Here is a 13,209-nt window from a genome sequence, read left to right as displayed (position 1 = left end):
TGGTGCACAGGCTTAGTTGCTCTGCAGCATGTGGGATCTTCCTGGACCAGGGCTTGAACCTGTGTCCCCTGCATTGGCAGGTGATTCTTTTTTTTTAGAAGATGTTGGGAGTAGGAGTTTTTAAATTAATTAATTTATTTTTGGTTGTGTTGGGTCTTTGTTTCTGTGTGAGGGCTTTCTCTAGTTGTGGTGAGCGGGGGCCACTCTTCATCGCGGTGCGCAGGCCTCTCACTGTCGCGGCCTCTCTTGTTGCAGAGCACAGGCTCCAGACGCACAGGCTCAGTAGTTGTGGCTCATGGGCCTAGCTGCTCTGCGGCATGTGGGATCCTCCCAGACCAGGGCTCGAACCCGTGTCCCCTGCATTAGCAGGCAGACTCTCAACCACTGCGCCACCAGGGAAGCCCCTGGCGGGTGATTCTTAACCACTGCGCCACCAGGGAAGCCCCTGGATAATTTTTCTAATTCTTTTGGTTTAAGTTAAATTACACTCCCTGCAGTTGGAGCTCTGGGAGGTGCATTTTGATGGCTGCAACACATGCACAGATTACTACTCAGCCAAAGATTGGAGGAGAAGCCATGCAGATTTCTAAGTTCCTTCCCTACATAGCTTTCTCTTCTCTTGTATTTTGCCTTGCAAACTCTAGCCACCTTGACCTCCCCAAACTTATATCCCTACCGCATAAACTCACCAAATGTGCCAGGCTATCGGTGAATCACCATCTCCCTGTTTAGTGATCCAGAAATTGAAGAAAGCCTGTGTGATCATAATGATTGCTTCAACTCATTTTTCTTCTCTCAGAGATCAGTGTCCTGGGCTGCCTGTTGCCCAGTGTCCAAGACAGTTGTTTCATATTTTTTTCTATTATCTCAGAAATTGGCAGCAATAAAGCAAAACCTTTGACTTGTTAGAGTTTAATACAAATTACCACTTTCACTACTTCTCTGATAGCGCTAACTGTAAGGAAAGCTGGGAAAAGTAGATTTTATTCCAGGCATTCATGTGCTCAGTTAAAAATCAGGGATTTTATTACAAAAGAAGAAGCAAAGAACAGATATTTGGAGATGACTATTAATAACCTGCCTCAGTATTCCAAGTTTACAGCTATTTTTGCTCCATCCTTAGAAAATATGATTCCAACTTTCTTCTGACTTTCATTGTGCTGTTGAAAAGTTACTGTCATTACCCATCATTCATTTGTAGTTATCAGTCTTTGACTACTTTTAATCTTTTTTTCACTTCTTTGGTGTTCTGCACTTTCATGATGATGTATCTGAGAGTGGGTTTCATTTTAGTTATTCTTGGATTCACTGGGATTCCTGAATTTGAGGATTCTTGGGTTTTTTTACACAATTCTGGAAAAATTATCAGCTATTATTTCTTTGAATATTCCATTTCCTCATTCTTTCTATTTCTTCCTTTTGGAATTCTGATTAGTATTACGTTAGACCTTCTCATACTTCATCCATGTCTCTTAACTTCTATTTTATCTTTTCTACCTCTTTGTCTTTCTAGGCTATACTCTGGGTACTTTCTTCAGATCTATTTTATTTTATTTATTTATTATTATTATTATTTTTTGCGGTACGCGGGCCTCTCACTGTTGTGGCCTCTCCTGTTGTGGAGCACAGGCTCCAGACGCGCAGGCTCAGCGGCCATGGCTCACAGGCCCAGCCGCTTCGCGGCATGTGGGATCTTCCCGGACCGGGGCACGAACCTGTGTCCCCTGCATCGGCAGGCGGACTCTCAACCACTGCGCCACCAGGGAAGCCCTAAATAACATTTTTTAAAAAATTAAAAAAATAAAGTGCATTCCTCCAGAGAGTATTTGTGTTTGATTGATTCTGACAGGTAACAGGATTCATTATTTACCCATTAGCACTTTAAACCACATTCTAATCTTGGGTTTTTTGGATCACACGTGTAGTTGAAATGTGACACCAAACCTGTATGAAAGATGGTTATGAGTTCTCAGGTTGTTGGTTTGATTTTTTTTTTTTTTCCATCCAGAGCCAAGGACAAGACAAACAAATTTCTCTATAATCACACTTTGAGGAGTACATTTTGTCTAATTCACTCTTTACTAAGGGTATCACTTTTTAAGGACTCAGCTTTATGTGTAGTTTCCAATACAACTTCTTACCTTGCTTAGGCCCTAGACTTTATCTCCAATGCTCTAAACCACCAGTAACTTTTGGCCATTAATGAGAAGTTTCATAATTGGAATTTTTCAGGATATCCAACACATACAGTCAGATATCTAGTACACGTATTGCCAAGAAAAAGCAGAATTGCTTTTGATCTGAGAAGGTTGAAACTTGATAAAAACTTCAACTAAGCCCTCCTAAAGGCACACAGAATTGTGAGTGCTCTGAAGTTTTAAAGAACTGCAACATGACACCACTAACTGCCAACCCAAGATCTCTTCTGAGAAGCTTGCTCTGTGACATCCATGCCTCAGATTCTTACTGATCATTTTTAACATCATTCATTGATTCTTCAGCAAGTCTTCAAACTACTAAGGTCATTCTGAATTTAAATTATTTGTTCCATACATATCAAGGTACACAATTATATGAAGGTACTGGGGGTAGGACGTAAAAGTACAAAGATATAAATTAAGAGGTAAGTAACTAGCATCATAAAGCAGGATGTGAAACATATAAATTTGTTTATATATAATATACAGTATTATATTAAACAATAAAAAACGGTAGTCTAATTTTATTCTTCAAGGTGTTAAATGCATCAGGGTACTTCCTATCACTGTGACTATATTCTATCTTCCTTCTTCCAAAGGAAAGGAAATGAGTGTCACATAGCAGCAACCTACTGAGCTACCAGTTGTAACCCCTTCCACTTACAACAACTCCACTTGGCCAAAGGATTGAAACCAGGACTCCTAATCATCACATGAATATCTACCCAACAGATTTCAAAACTTGACCTGGTTGACTGCCAATTCAGCTGCCACTGCCTCTGCTGTTCCCACTTCTCTGCATGACTTTTGGTAGCCACAGAGAACCAAGTAATGGCAATCCCATCAGCCCCGGTCCGGGAAGATCCCACATGCCGCGGAGCAACTAAGCCCGTGCACCACAACTACTGAGCCTGCGCTCTAGAGCTCACAAGCCACAACTACCAAAGCCCGCACGCCTAGAGCCCGTGCTCTGCAACAAGGGAAGCCACCACAAAAAGCCCGCGCACTGCAACAAAGAGTAGCCCCCGCTCGCCAAAACTAGAGAAAGCCTGAGCACAGCAACAAAGACCGAACGCAGCCAAAAATAAATACATTTATTAAAAAAAAGTAATGTAACATTTTATACATGTAGAGCAGACATGTATTTGTCATCCATGCCAACTTCACATCTAAACAAATAGAGACCAAGGCACAGATTCCCTCAGAATTTCACAGGCAGTGTACAACAACAGTAAAGGGCACCCGTAGACCTAATTTATTACCAAAGTGAAGGAAGTCAGGATAAACTCGGACAACTTGGACAAAAGAACTAAGATTAAAGACCATAATTCTGGGGAATTCCCTGGTTGTCCAATGGTTAGGACTCTGTGCTTTCACTGCTGTGGCCTGGGTTCAATCCCTGGTCGGGCAACTAAGATCCCACAAGCCATGTGCGTGGCCAAACAAACAAAACCATAATTCTGCATCTTTGAAGGAGACAACTACATTTCATCAGTACAGTACAAACTCACTATGTCCTGTGTGTATTAAACTTTATCTCAGTAAGTCCTCACAAAATCTCTAAGAGATAAGCTATTCTTGTCCCCATTTTCCAACTGAGGAAAACTGAGGCAACAAAATACCACACACATAGTCCCCAGTGAAGAAGTGGTAAAAGCCATGATTTTAATTTAAGCAATCTGATTATAATCTGGACTCTGTTATACTATGTGGCTTTTTTTTTTTAAGATTTCTTTTCATGTGGACCATTTTTAAAGTCTTTACTGAATTTGTTACAATATTGCTTCTGTTTTACGTTTTGGCATTTTGTCTTTTTGGACCCGAGGCATGTGGGATCCCAGCTCCCTGACCAGGGATCAAACCACCTCACCCCCTGCATTGGAAGGAGAATTCTCAACCACTGGACAGCCAAGGAAGTCCCATACCACAATGCTTTTAATAAAAATTGAATGTTCATTCAACAAATATTTTTAAAAAGAAAAAAGCCCCAGAAATTTATAGGTATAGTTTCAATAAATATTCTGATACCACTAGATATTCTGTTTAAAGGACAGCAATTAAAAGAAACCAATTTTCTAAACTCAAATCTATCAAACAACAATCCAAGGAAGTCTATTGATAGCAGATTATTCCATTATAAATCTGGTTTTTAAGGTTTTTCATGAGGCAGCAGATGCTTTAAACATTTTAATAATACTGTTCAATGTAATAATTAGTAGCCACAAAGAAATTACTCAGAGATGCCCAAGAGATGCTGCCTGAAATTTATGTAAATAATCTAGGGCTTGGTTTGAAAGGTCCTAAGACTTTGGAGTCATTCACCTGAGGAAACCCAAATCCTAGCATGCATTTTTATTACATTTCTCATCTCAGGGAGTAAAAACCACAGATTTAGAGCAAAAAGCACTGCCTCATTAGGATCCCATGTTCATACACTAGTTCAGTCCAACAGGGAACTGAATGGCTAGTCCTGTTAGATCAGAGCAGACACTAGCTCCAGGTCCTGAAAATGCTGGACATTGAGCTCCCTCTGGAGGAGATTAGGACTAAGTGACTTCAAAGAGAACTTCAGAATCACCTTTACTCTTTGGCAAGAGGGCCACAGAGACCATGTAATAGCCCCTGGGTAGCTGGAATCTCTATACTGTTATCCATTAAATGAAAAGCCAATTGTGAAGAGCAAGCACCTTAACCCAAAGTTAGTCTGAAAGTCAATCAGAAGCAAACTTCATTTTATTTACCTCTTTGAGTTATATATTTTATTCTTTCGATACTATCCAATTAAGCAAGCAAATTACTTCACTTATTCTAAGCCAAGAGAGTTAACTGAGAGACCTTCATAACACTGAGACAATACTCATATAATTTCTCACTCTATGACAAGTACTAAGGGTACTAATTTAGGACTTGCCTGGTCTCCTGACACGCAGTCACTAAAGAAACAGAAATGTGGTGACTTACGGTGGATAATCTAAAATTCTGACCCAGATACTGTAACTCACTTAGTAGAGCATTATTTTTTTTTACCGTTTCACTTGTCTTACCTGAATTTCCTTGTCTCTTTATAAATTTTGAGATACAATTTTTCTAACTTATCTGAGATTCCTCTGAATTCTGTTTCTAAAAAGCATCTTTCAGTTTTACCTATAAATGTAACTAAGTTTCAATTCCTCCATTAAAACACTAACAAACTGTAAGTTCACCTTGTCTACTTCACCTTTAAACTCCGTGCTGAATAACTGCTATTCATTCCTTGTTCAGCTACTTGAACAATGAATATTAGCATGCTATAGGAAGCACATTCTACCACACCAATAAAATTATTTCATATTTTATTCTTTGGTTTTTTTCAAGTGATTACTATGTAGGTGCTTAATAAATTCATTCATTCATTCACAAAGAAAATGCTATTGAGTGTCAATATATGCTAGGCACTATTCTATGCTGGGGAATACCGCAACAAACAAAACACTAAATTCCCTGCCCTCATGTAGTTCACAGTTTATTGGAGGGACACCATTAATAAATAAAGCTTGTCAGATAGAGAAATGCTATATGAAGAAGTAAAACAGGAAACAGAAATGGGAATGGGGAAAGTTGTCATTTTAAGTAACATGGTAGAGAAAGCTTCATATACGAGTAAAAGGAGGTTGTCCTGAACAACAGAAGAAGGTAAAGGAGGGAACCATGCAGTGACCTGAGGAAAGATATTTCTCAGCAGAGGAAACAGTAAAAACAAAGGTTCTGAGGCAGAAGCATAGTCAGGAACAGCAAGGAGGCCAGTGGGCCTGGAACAGAATGAGCAATAGAGAAGAGAAGTAGCAAATAGCATCAAAGAGAGGGTAGAGGCATACTGTGTAGGGTCGTGGAGGTTATTGTAATGTCTGCGCTTTTCCTTTGTGTGAAGTGGGAAGCATGGGGGGTTTTGAGCAGAGCAATGACATCATCTGATTTATGTTTTATTAAGAATACTCAGGCAGGGGGAGGAGTCAAGATGGCAGTGTGGGAAGACACAGAGTTAGTGTCTCCCCACAACTAGGGCTCCTGCTGGCCGCTGGTAGGGGACTCTGACCCCCAAGAAGATGGGAGGAAGCCCAGAGTGAACCGGTAGGATGTAGGGGGACCAAGGGGGGAGGAGAAGTGGAGGCCACACAAGTTCAGCATCCCTGAGGCTGGGGAGATCAGGAGAGGCAGATGGGAGAGACTCTCCAGGAAGAACAGGAGAGGAGCTGAGGGCGATTGCCCCACCCACTTGGGCCCAGGGAGCTTGCTGAGAGGGTCCCCTGCCCTCCAAGACCCGCCCTTAGCCCTCCCTGCGCCCCCCCCCCCACGCCGCATTGGTCCTGGGGGCATAGGAGGGAAGGGGGAAGTGGGGGGGTGGGGGATGGGATCAGGAGAGGCAGGTGGGAGGGGCCCTCCCAGACCCCAGACTGGAGGAGACTTGCCAATTTGTATTTTTAAGATTTAAAAGAAAAGACACTACCAAAAAAAAAAAATCTGTTCCTCTTCAAATTCTTCCCCTTACAATGGCCATCTCCACCCTAAAATTAGAAACCAAGCCAAAAAGTGGGATAAGAATGTAAATACATGTTGCCAAAACCTCGCCTGTATTAATGTTAAATTATATGTAACAATATATTCTATATAAACTATTAAATGATAAACATGCTGGTCAAGCCAAAAGATTTGCTTCAATGCTTTGCTCAATTTCCATCCTTTTAAACAACCTTCATGATGTTTAAATATTGCTCCAGAACATCCAGTGTGAAACCAAACCCACATTTCATGCTTATCAAGTGTATTTGTTTGCTCAGAAATGTTTGGTGCTCCCAGACATTGGGATCTCACTTTATTACACATTTAGAAACTCTTCCATCTATAATTATAAAGTTCTGAACCAAAGCTAAGAATGACCACTGATCAAACATGACTGAGATAACAGGTCATCAAATAAAATTATATGACTTAACGTAAGCTGTAGTTGTATTAGGATGTACCAGTCAGGAAGTTTTTATAAATTAATGTTCAAATTAAGAAAACATGAATAATTTACAGATTAATAAATTTTAAAACAAATTTAGGTGAGTATACACATAACTACACAGGATTTATGATATATCTGTAGAATTCTCTAGTCAGCATTTTTGTGTATGTAATATTAATAAAAAGGATTTTTTTTAACCATATAGTGATTCTGGGGTTCCCTGAATTTTCAGCTGCTGCATTTTCTACTCTACATCTGGCAGGTTCTTCTTCCTTTCAGTTTGTGCATTTCCTGTATTCTAAACAGTAAATAGAAACAGGACCTTAACTGAGGAAATGGTGAGTCTTTGGCTAAGGAAATACAGCCACAGATAAGTACTTGTAATTTGCACCTGGGGGTTATTTTATAAGGTACAGGAAGACTATTTAGCAAAGTATTCCTTATTATCACCATGAGACAAAACTGAAGGTGGCTTTTCTATGGACTCTTCTCTCTTGCCTAACTCACTCATCAGCAGTAATTAGAATTTCTCTCTAGGTCACAGAGTCTATTCAGTTCATGTATATACTATTAACTGGGAAGTGCCTGGATGTGATTTGGTAATTCAAAAAGAAATCAATGAATAGAACAAATAAGTTGCCATTCCCTATCTTAGTTTTTTAAAACATGTCATATTCTCTCATGCTCTAAATTAGCAAACTACCAACTCGAAATTTAGGAAATTTTCTTAATTCTCACATTAATTTATTAAAAGCATTTGAACCAGTCATATGCAATTTCAGTAGCTTGTCAGAACTGCATTTGAATGATTACTACAAATAAACTACAACCATCATTGACGACTTCTGGATATTTCTAACACCTACAACTGTTTCAATGTTTTTTTTTTTTTTTTTTTTAGTGGTACGCGGGCCTCTCACTGCTGTGGCCTCTCCCGTTGCGGAGCACAGGCTCTGGACGCGCAGGCTCAGCGGCCATGGCTCACGGGCCCAACCGCTCCGCGGCATGTGGGATCTTCCCGGACCGGGGCACAAACCCATGTCCCCTGCATCGGCAGGCGGACTCTCAACCACTGCGCCACCAGGGAAGCCCTCAACGTTACTCTTAAAAAGAGCGTCTTTTCAGGAGTTCTACACCATATGTACAAAAAGGGGTTTTCCTTTCCTACTTACTTTTGTATTTTTAAAATGACAGAACTGTCTTAAGAGTTCCTTTCTTCCTGCATTAAAATGTAATTTTAGTTCTGGGGGCTCTCATAGGACAGTAGGATAAACACATGTAGCACATTACTAGTCTGCCCAAACTCAAGAGCCCTAACTCACCCAATGATTCAAAAAATCTGCAAATGGTGTGCTGTTCAACATGCTGTGACCCAGGTTTAAAAGTTTAAAGCCACCTTATTACTTTTTATAACAAACTAAAAGATGACCATTAATGCCTTTCTTGTTCTACCTAGAAAATATTTCTTTTCTGCAAAGTTGACTGTGGACTTGTTAACAAGTTCTAGGCCAGGAATAAGGCATAAATGTCACTGTGAAAATATATCTAACAGTGTCTGATAACTCTTACCTGAATGTTGTAGAGATTCAATAGACTTAGTTAAAATACATCCTTACATAATTTCAGATCAAAGTTTCTATCTTCTAATTTCTTCAGATTTCCTTAGGAAGTATGTACTAATTTTATCATGAATAAAAATGTAGTCAATTTTATTTAGAAAATAAGAAACTGAGATAACAAAGTTAATGACCTCACAGGTGTACAGGATAGAAGACTGTCAATATAATTTAATTCAGTGGGTGCTCAGCATAATCCCTTTCCCTTAAAAGAGTACCTTTAAAGAGTATTCATTTAGATGTTGATGGCTTCAAGATTCCCAAATAAAATTCAAGATTATCTGATAGCTGAGAGCAAATCTTTGAAAATAGGACAGGAGGTGGAGAGCAGAGATGGGGGAGTAAATTATACAAAAAAAAACAGGAAGAAAAAGGCTAAAGACAAAATACATATGTTCTTGTGGCCAGTATAATCCTATGTTTATACCATTATTCCTTTCCTCTGGCATGGTTTACCCACCACCAGGTAGTATACATAACACACATACTATTTTTCCTGGGTACCATATACTCAATCACTCAACATTCAAATGAGAGTTCATATTTACTACCCTCAAAAAATAACTTCTAAAAATCTTTTGTAATTGGTTATTCTAGGAAATTTTAGTTCTGTTTCTAGAGGTCAAAGATTACAGAATTATGAATTTTTATCTGACTTTCCAACAGTAGTAACTAAAATTATATAATAAGTCAAGGGTTCTAAACAGCATTACTTAGTAAAAGCTATAAATAAAAAAGTCTTACCTCTTGTTTTTCTTGATATTGATCTGCATTAAGTTGGTATTTTAGATGAATCTGTTTTCTTTGATTTCCTCTTCATCACTTTTATCTGTTTAACTTTTGCAAAAATATCTACAACAATGAGAACTTTTTACTCCTACCTTGAAATTTTACTTTACTTTTCAAGAGTTTTAAATGGAAATTCTGATATACACTAAAGTCAGTTTCTGAGTTTATTATAAAGGAACTGAACAAATCATGAGTTGTAATGGTATTATGTGCCAAACATAAATGATTTGCTATATAATTTTACTAACAGTCTACCAGTCTGTCCTCTAAATAAAGAGGACATTTATTTATAAAATTCTGAGTATAACTGTTAAGTGGATCAGATAATTCTTCTTGAGCTATGCAAGTACTATTTTCTTGCTCTTATATTATCTTTTCACAAGGTGTCACTGTTCTTCAAAGAAACATAATAATAACACTGAAAAAAATGAGTTTCATTTTATGAGCTCAGTACATGTTATAAATCTTAATCTACTAAATCCTTGGATGCCTGAAGCACACATATCATTCCTCCTATTATATGCACAAGTTATCACAGAGAAACAGAGGAAACTGATTTACCCTAGGTCATATACTAAACCAAAAACACCTTCCTCAAATACTGTTCTAACATTCCAACAAAATTGAGCTAATGAAAATTTTACTTTTTAAACTTTTCTTAACGCTGTTTTAAAGTTATCTCCTTTAAGTCTTACCCATTATTTGACTATGGGAAAAAATTTTTCATCAGCTGAAAATATTTTACATAGCAATATACTCCTTTCTACCTAAATCACATTATAACATCTAAGTTATATTACCAAAAAAGGTCTTGTAAAAGATTAAGTCTGTAGATTTCCAAAGCTATGCAACAAATGTGTACCTTCCATTCCTTTCATCCCCTTTGACTGTATTGTGAAAGGCAATTCTGGGAAATGGAATTCTTTCCTGTTAGTTCTGGAAAAATTCAGCTTCCTTTTGTTTCCATTTGCCATTTGGTCACTTTGACCTGTTCGCTCATTAAACACACCCTTCTCCATTTGGCTCTAAAAAAACCAAATAAACAAGCGTTAATTTGAAGAAAGGTATGTAACTACTTATTGAATGACAAGCCTACAAATGCCAGCCATTTGGATGGTATAAGATAGGCATACAAATAACTATCTTTGCAAGGTTATTTTAATAAGTAAGAAGTAGAAGAGAATACCATCAAACATATAAACAGATCAAACTCCAATAAAAATTTTATAAAGTAAACTTTTTCTAGCATAGTCAATATGCTAAGAATAGTCTTGACCACGAGAACCACAGTCTCAACTTTTAATTTTTGATCCTATTCATTGCATTTTGACTTTGGACAAATTGCTTCAGTTCGTTTTATTAATAACTTATTTTTCTATTTACAAAATGATGTGCTCTGGACACTGGGAAAACCCAAAGGAAAAAATTACTTGTGAACTCAGCATTCTGGAAAAACTTTTGTGTTACCTGTTTTTGCTCACTTGACAACAGATGATAGAAACTTTCCTAGGTTAATGAACACTCTTCCACAATGTAATGCATAGTATCCCACTGTGTGGATGTACTTTAACGTACTTAACCAGTCACTTGCTCTTGGATGGATCTGTGTTGTTTTCAATGTTTTATTATTATAAATAACACTGTTGCGGCCTCTCCCGTTGCAGAGCTCGGGCTCCAGACGCGCAGGCTCAGCGGCCATGGCTCACGGACCCAGCCGCTCCGCGGCATGTGGGATCTTCCCGGACCAGGGCACGAACCTGCGTCCCCTGCATCGGCAGGCGGACTCTCAACCACTGCGCCACCAGGGAAGCCTGTGTGCTTCAATTTTTAATTGAACTATTTTCCTATGTGAAAAATGAGGAAATGAACTACATTGATTATGTTTTCTTGTGAAAAGATGTAACTATTTGGTAATTGCTCTTAATCTAAAAAGTAAGATATTAAAATCATTTCTTGGAAGTGAAAAACCAAAAAGTCTTGTGACTTTTTTTTTAATATTTATTTATTTATTTGGCTGTGCCAGGTCTTCATTGAAGCATGCGGAATCTTTTTTTTTTTTTTTTCAGTTGCGGCATGCAGGATCTAGTTCCCTAGCCAGGGATCGAACCCGGGCCCCTGCACTGGGAGAGTGGAGTCTTAACAACTGGACCACCAGGGAAGTCCAGTCTTGTGACTTTCGGATTCCAACTCAGTCTTGTGACTTTTAAAGGTGAAAATCTTAACTTCTTTTCCCAAGTCACACATTAAATACACAAATCAAGTATAAGAAATTAAAATTGTGAAAGCACTAAGGAAATGATGACCTATTTTCACTTCAGGAAAAAAAAAAAAGGAAACTAAAAGCACGTTAAAAAAAATGTTAGAGCCCCAAACATAGAGAAAATGACAGAAGGTGGGGGGATAAGTTGAAAGAGGCCATATTTTAATGACGAGCTTCTTGCCTTACTTGAGTGGGACCTGTATCCTCATGCCTATTAAATATAACTTGTCCAATAGATTGTGAAGAAGTACGTCTCTTTTTTGCTCTTTCAGTTAACCTATTATTTAAAAAAGAATGAGAAGTTATTAGAACTTCCCAGAAGTGCTTCTGTTTTAGCTTCAATAATGATGTTATACCATGGTAGTCTACTATTTGAACAATAAGTGCGAAAATGCAACTGTTAGTCCTTAAGTACCAATTGCTCTAAGTAAAGAGGTGAAAACAGTGCAGAGAACAACTCACACATGGCTAACATCAGTGGTGACAACCATGTTGTCAGGTTACTCCAGCTGGCCTACTTGGTCCCTTCTGTCTGTTCTGAACCTGGATCTCTTAACTACTGGGTTCATGACCTTCCGAGCTCTCTGACCAAGGCTAGTTTGTAACTATGGTTATTGCAACCATGGTTTAGGAGTCACCTCAAGAACGATTGGATGCCTGCTGTCTATATTCTGTTGTACAGACATGTCCACTTGCCACCTCTGCAGACCACTAAGCTTCACAACTTATAGCCCAAATCAGTCTGTTAGGATTGGCTTAGGATAACTGAACTAAGCCTGCTTCCCCAACTAGAGCCACAGTAATTTCCCTAAATTTAGAATGGGCCCTGATGCCTTGCTAGGCAGACCCTCGTCATCCATTACACTGCCCTTGATTAACCAGACTTATGGTACCAGTCTCTCAATCTGTATTAGTAGTTAAATCTAAAATCGGTCCAATATGCTGTTTTTATCCCAAAATTTGACCTTGAAAAGCTACTTGACTACACACGATTATTTTCAACTATCTTTTCTCCATTTAGACAATTTGCTATGATACGAATATAAAGCTTACTTTATTATTCAAAGGCACATCAATACCAAAACTGAGGTCACACTACATTTTTCTCTTCAAATGAGAAGTAATTTTTCTGACTTTTTTTTTTTTAATGAGGTTTTTCCAAACAGCATTAGTGAAAAACTAAACACCTAGAGAGCCAAGAAAAGTTAATTTCTTCTGTAGCATTCATACGAAGCACTTAGTAATGGTCCATTATATGATTATAATTTCAATATACCTTCAAATTCAGTTTATATATAGACACTACGAAGTTGATTCTTTGAAATACCATTATATAAAAACACTGTATTACTGAGGTCCATT

At 38.3% G+C, this 13,209-nt stretch overlaps 1 protein-coding gene across 7 annotated transcripts in view; it reads right to left on the bottom strand.

The window, feature by feature from the left end:
• The window catches only part of CDKL3 (cyclin dependent kinase like 3), an 82,589-nt gene that overhangs the window by 29,604 nt on the left and 39,776 nt on the right, over window positions 1–13,209 (bottom strand). For 4 of the 7 annotated variants that reach the window (XM_027097492.1, XM_027097511.1, XM_027097507.1 and 1 more), the window contains 3 exons: window positions 12,034–12,124; window positions 10,450–10,612; window positions 9,543–9,650 (listed from right to left, as the gene is read on the bottom strand). In XM_027097492.1, coding sequence (XP_026953293.1) covers window positions 9,571–9,650; window positions 10,450–10,612; window positions 12,034–12,124 — 334 coding nt within the window. In that variant the 3' untranslated portion in view covers window positions 9,543–9,570. Of the gene's footprint in view, window positions 1–9,542; window positions 9,651–10,449; window positions 10,613–12,033; window positions 12,125–13,209 lie in introns of those variants that run through there. The other 3 variants (XM_027097504.1, XR_003430957.1, XR_003430965.1) reach the window with 3 other exon arrangements.

This window comes from Aethalodelphis obliquidens, unplaced genomic scaffold (assembly GCF_003676395.1).
Source record: "Aethalodelphis obliquidens isolate GAN/ISIS:26980383/991018 unplaced genomic scaffold, ASM367639v1 scaffold4, whole genome shotgun sequence".
Taxonomy (NCBI): Eukaryota; Metazoa; Chordata; class Mammalia; order Artiodactyla; family Delphinidae; genus Aethalodelphis; species Aethalodelphis obliquidens.
The sequence above is the reverse complement of the archived record's forward strand: the minus strand, read 5'-3'. Positions and strand labels throughout refer to the sequence as shown.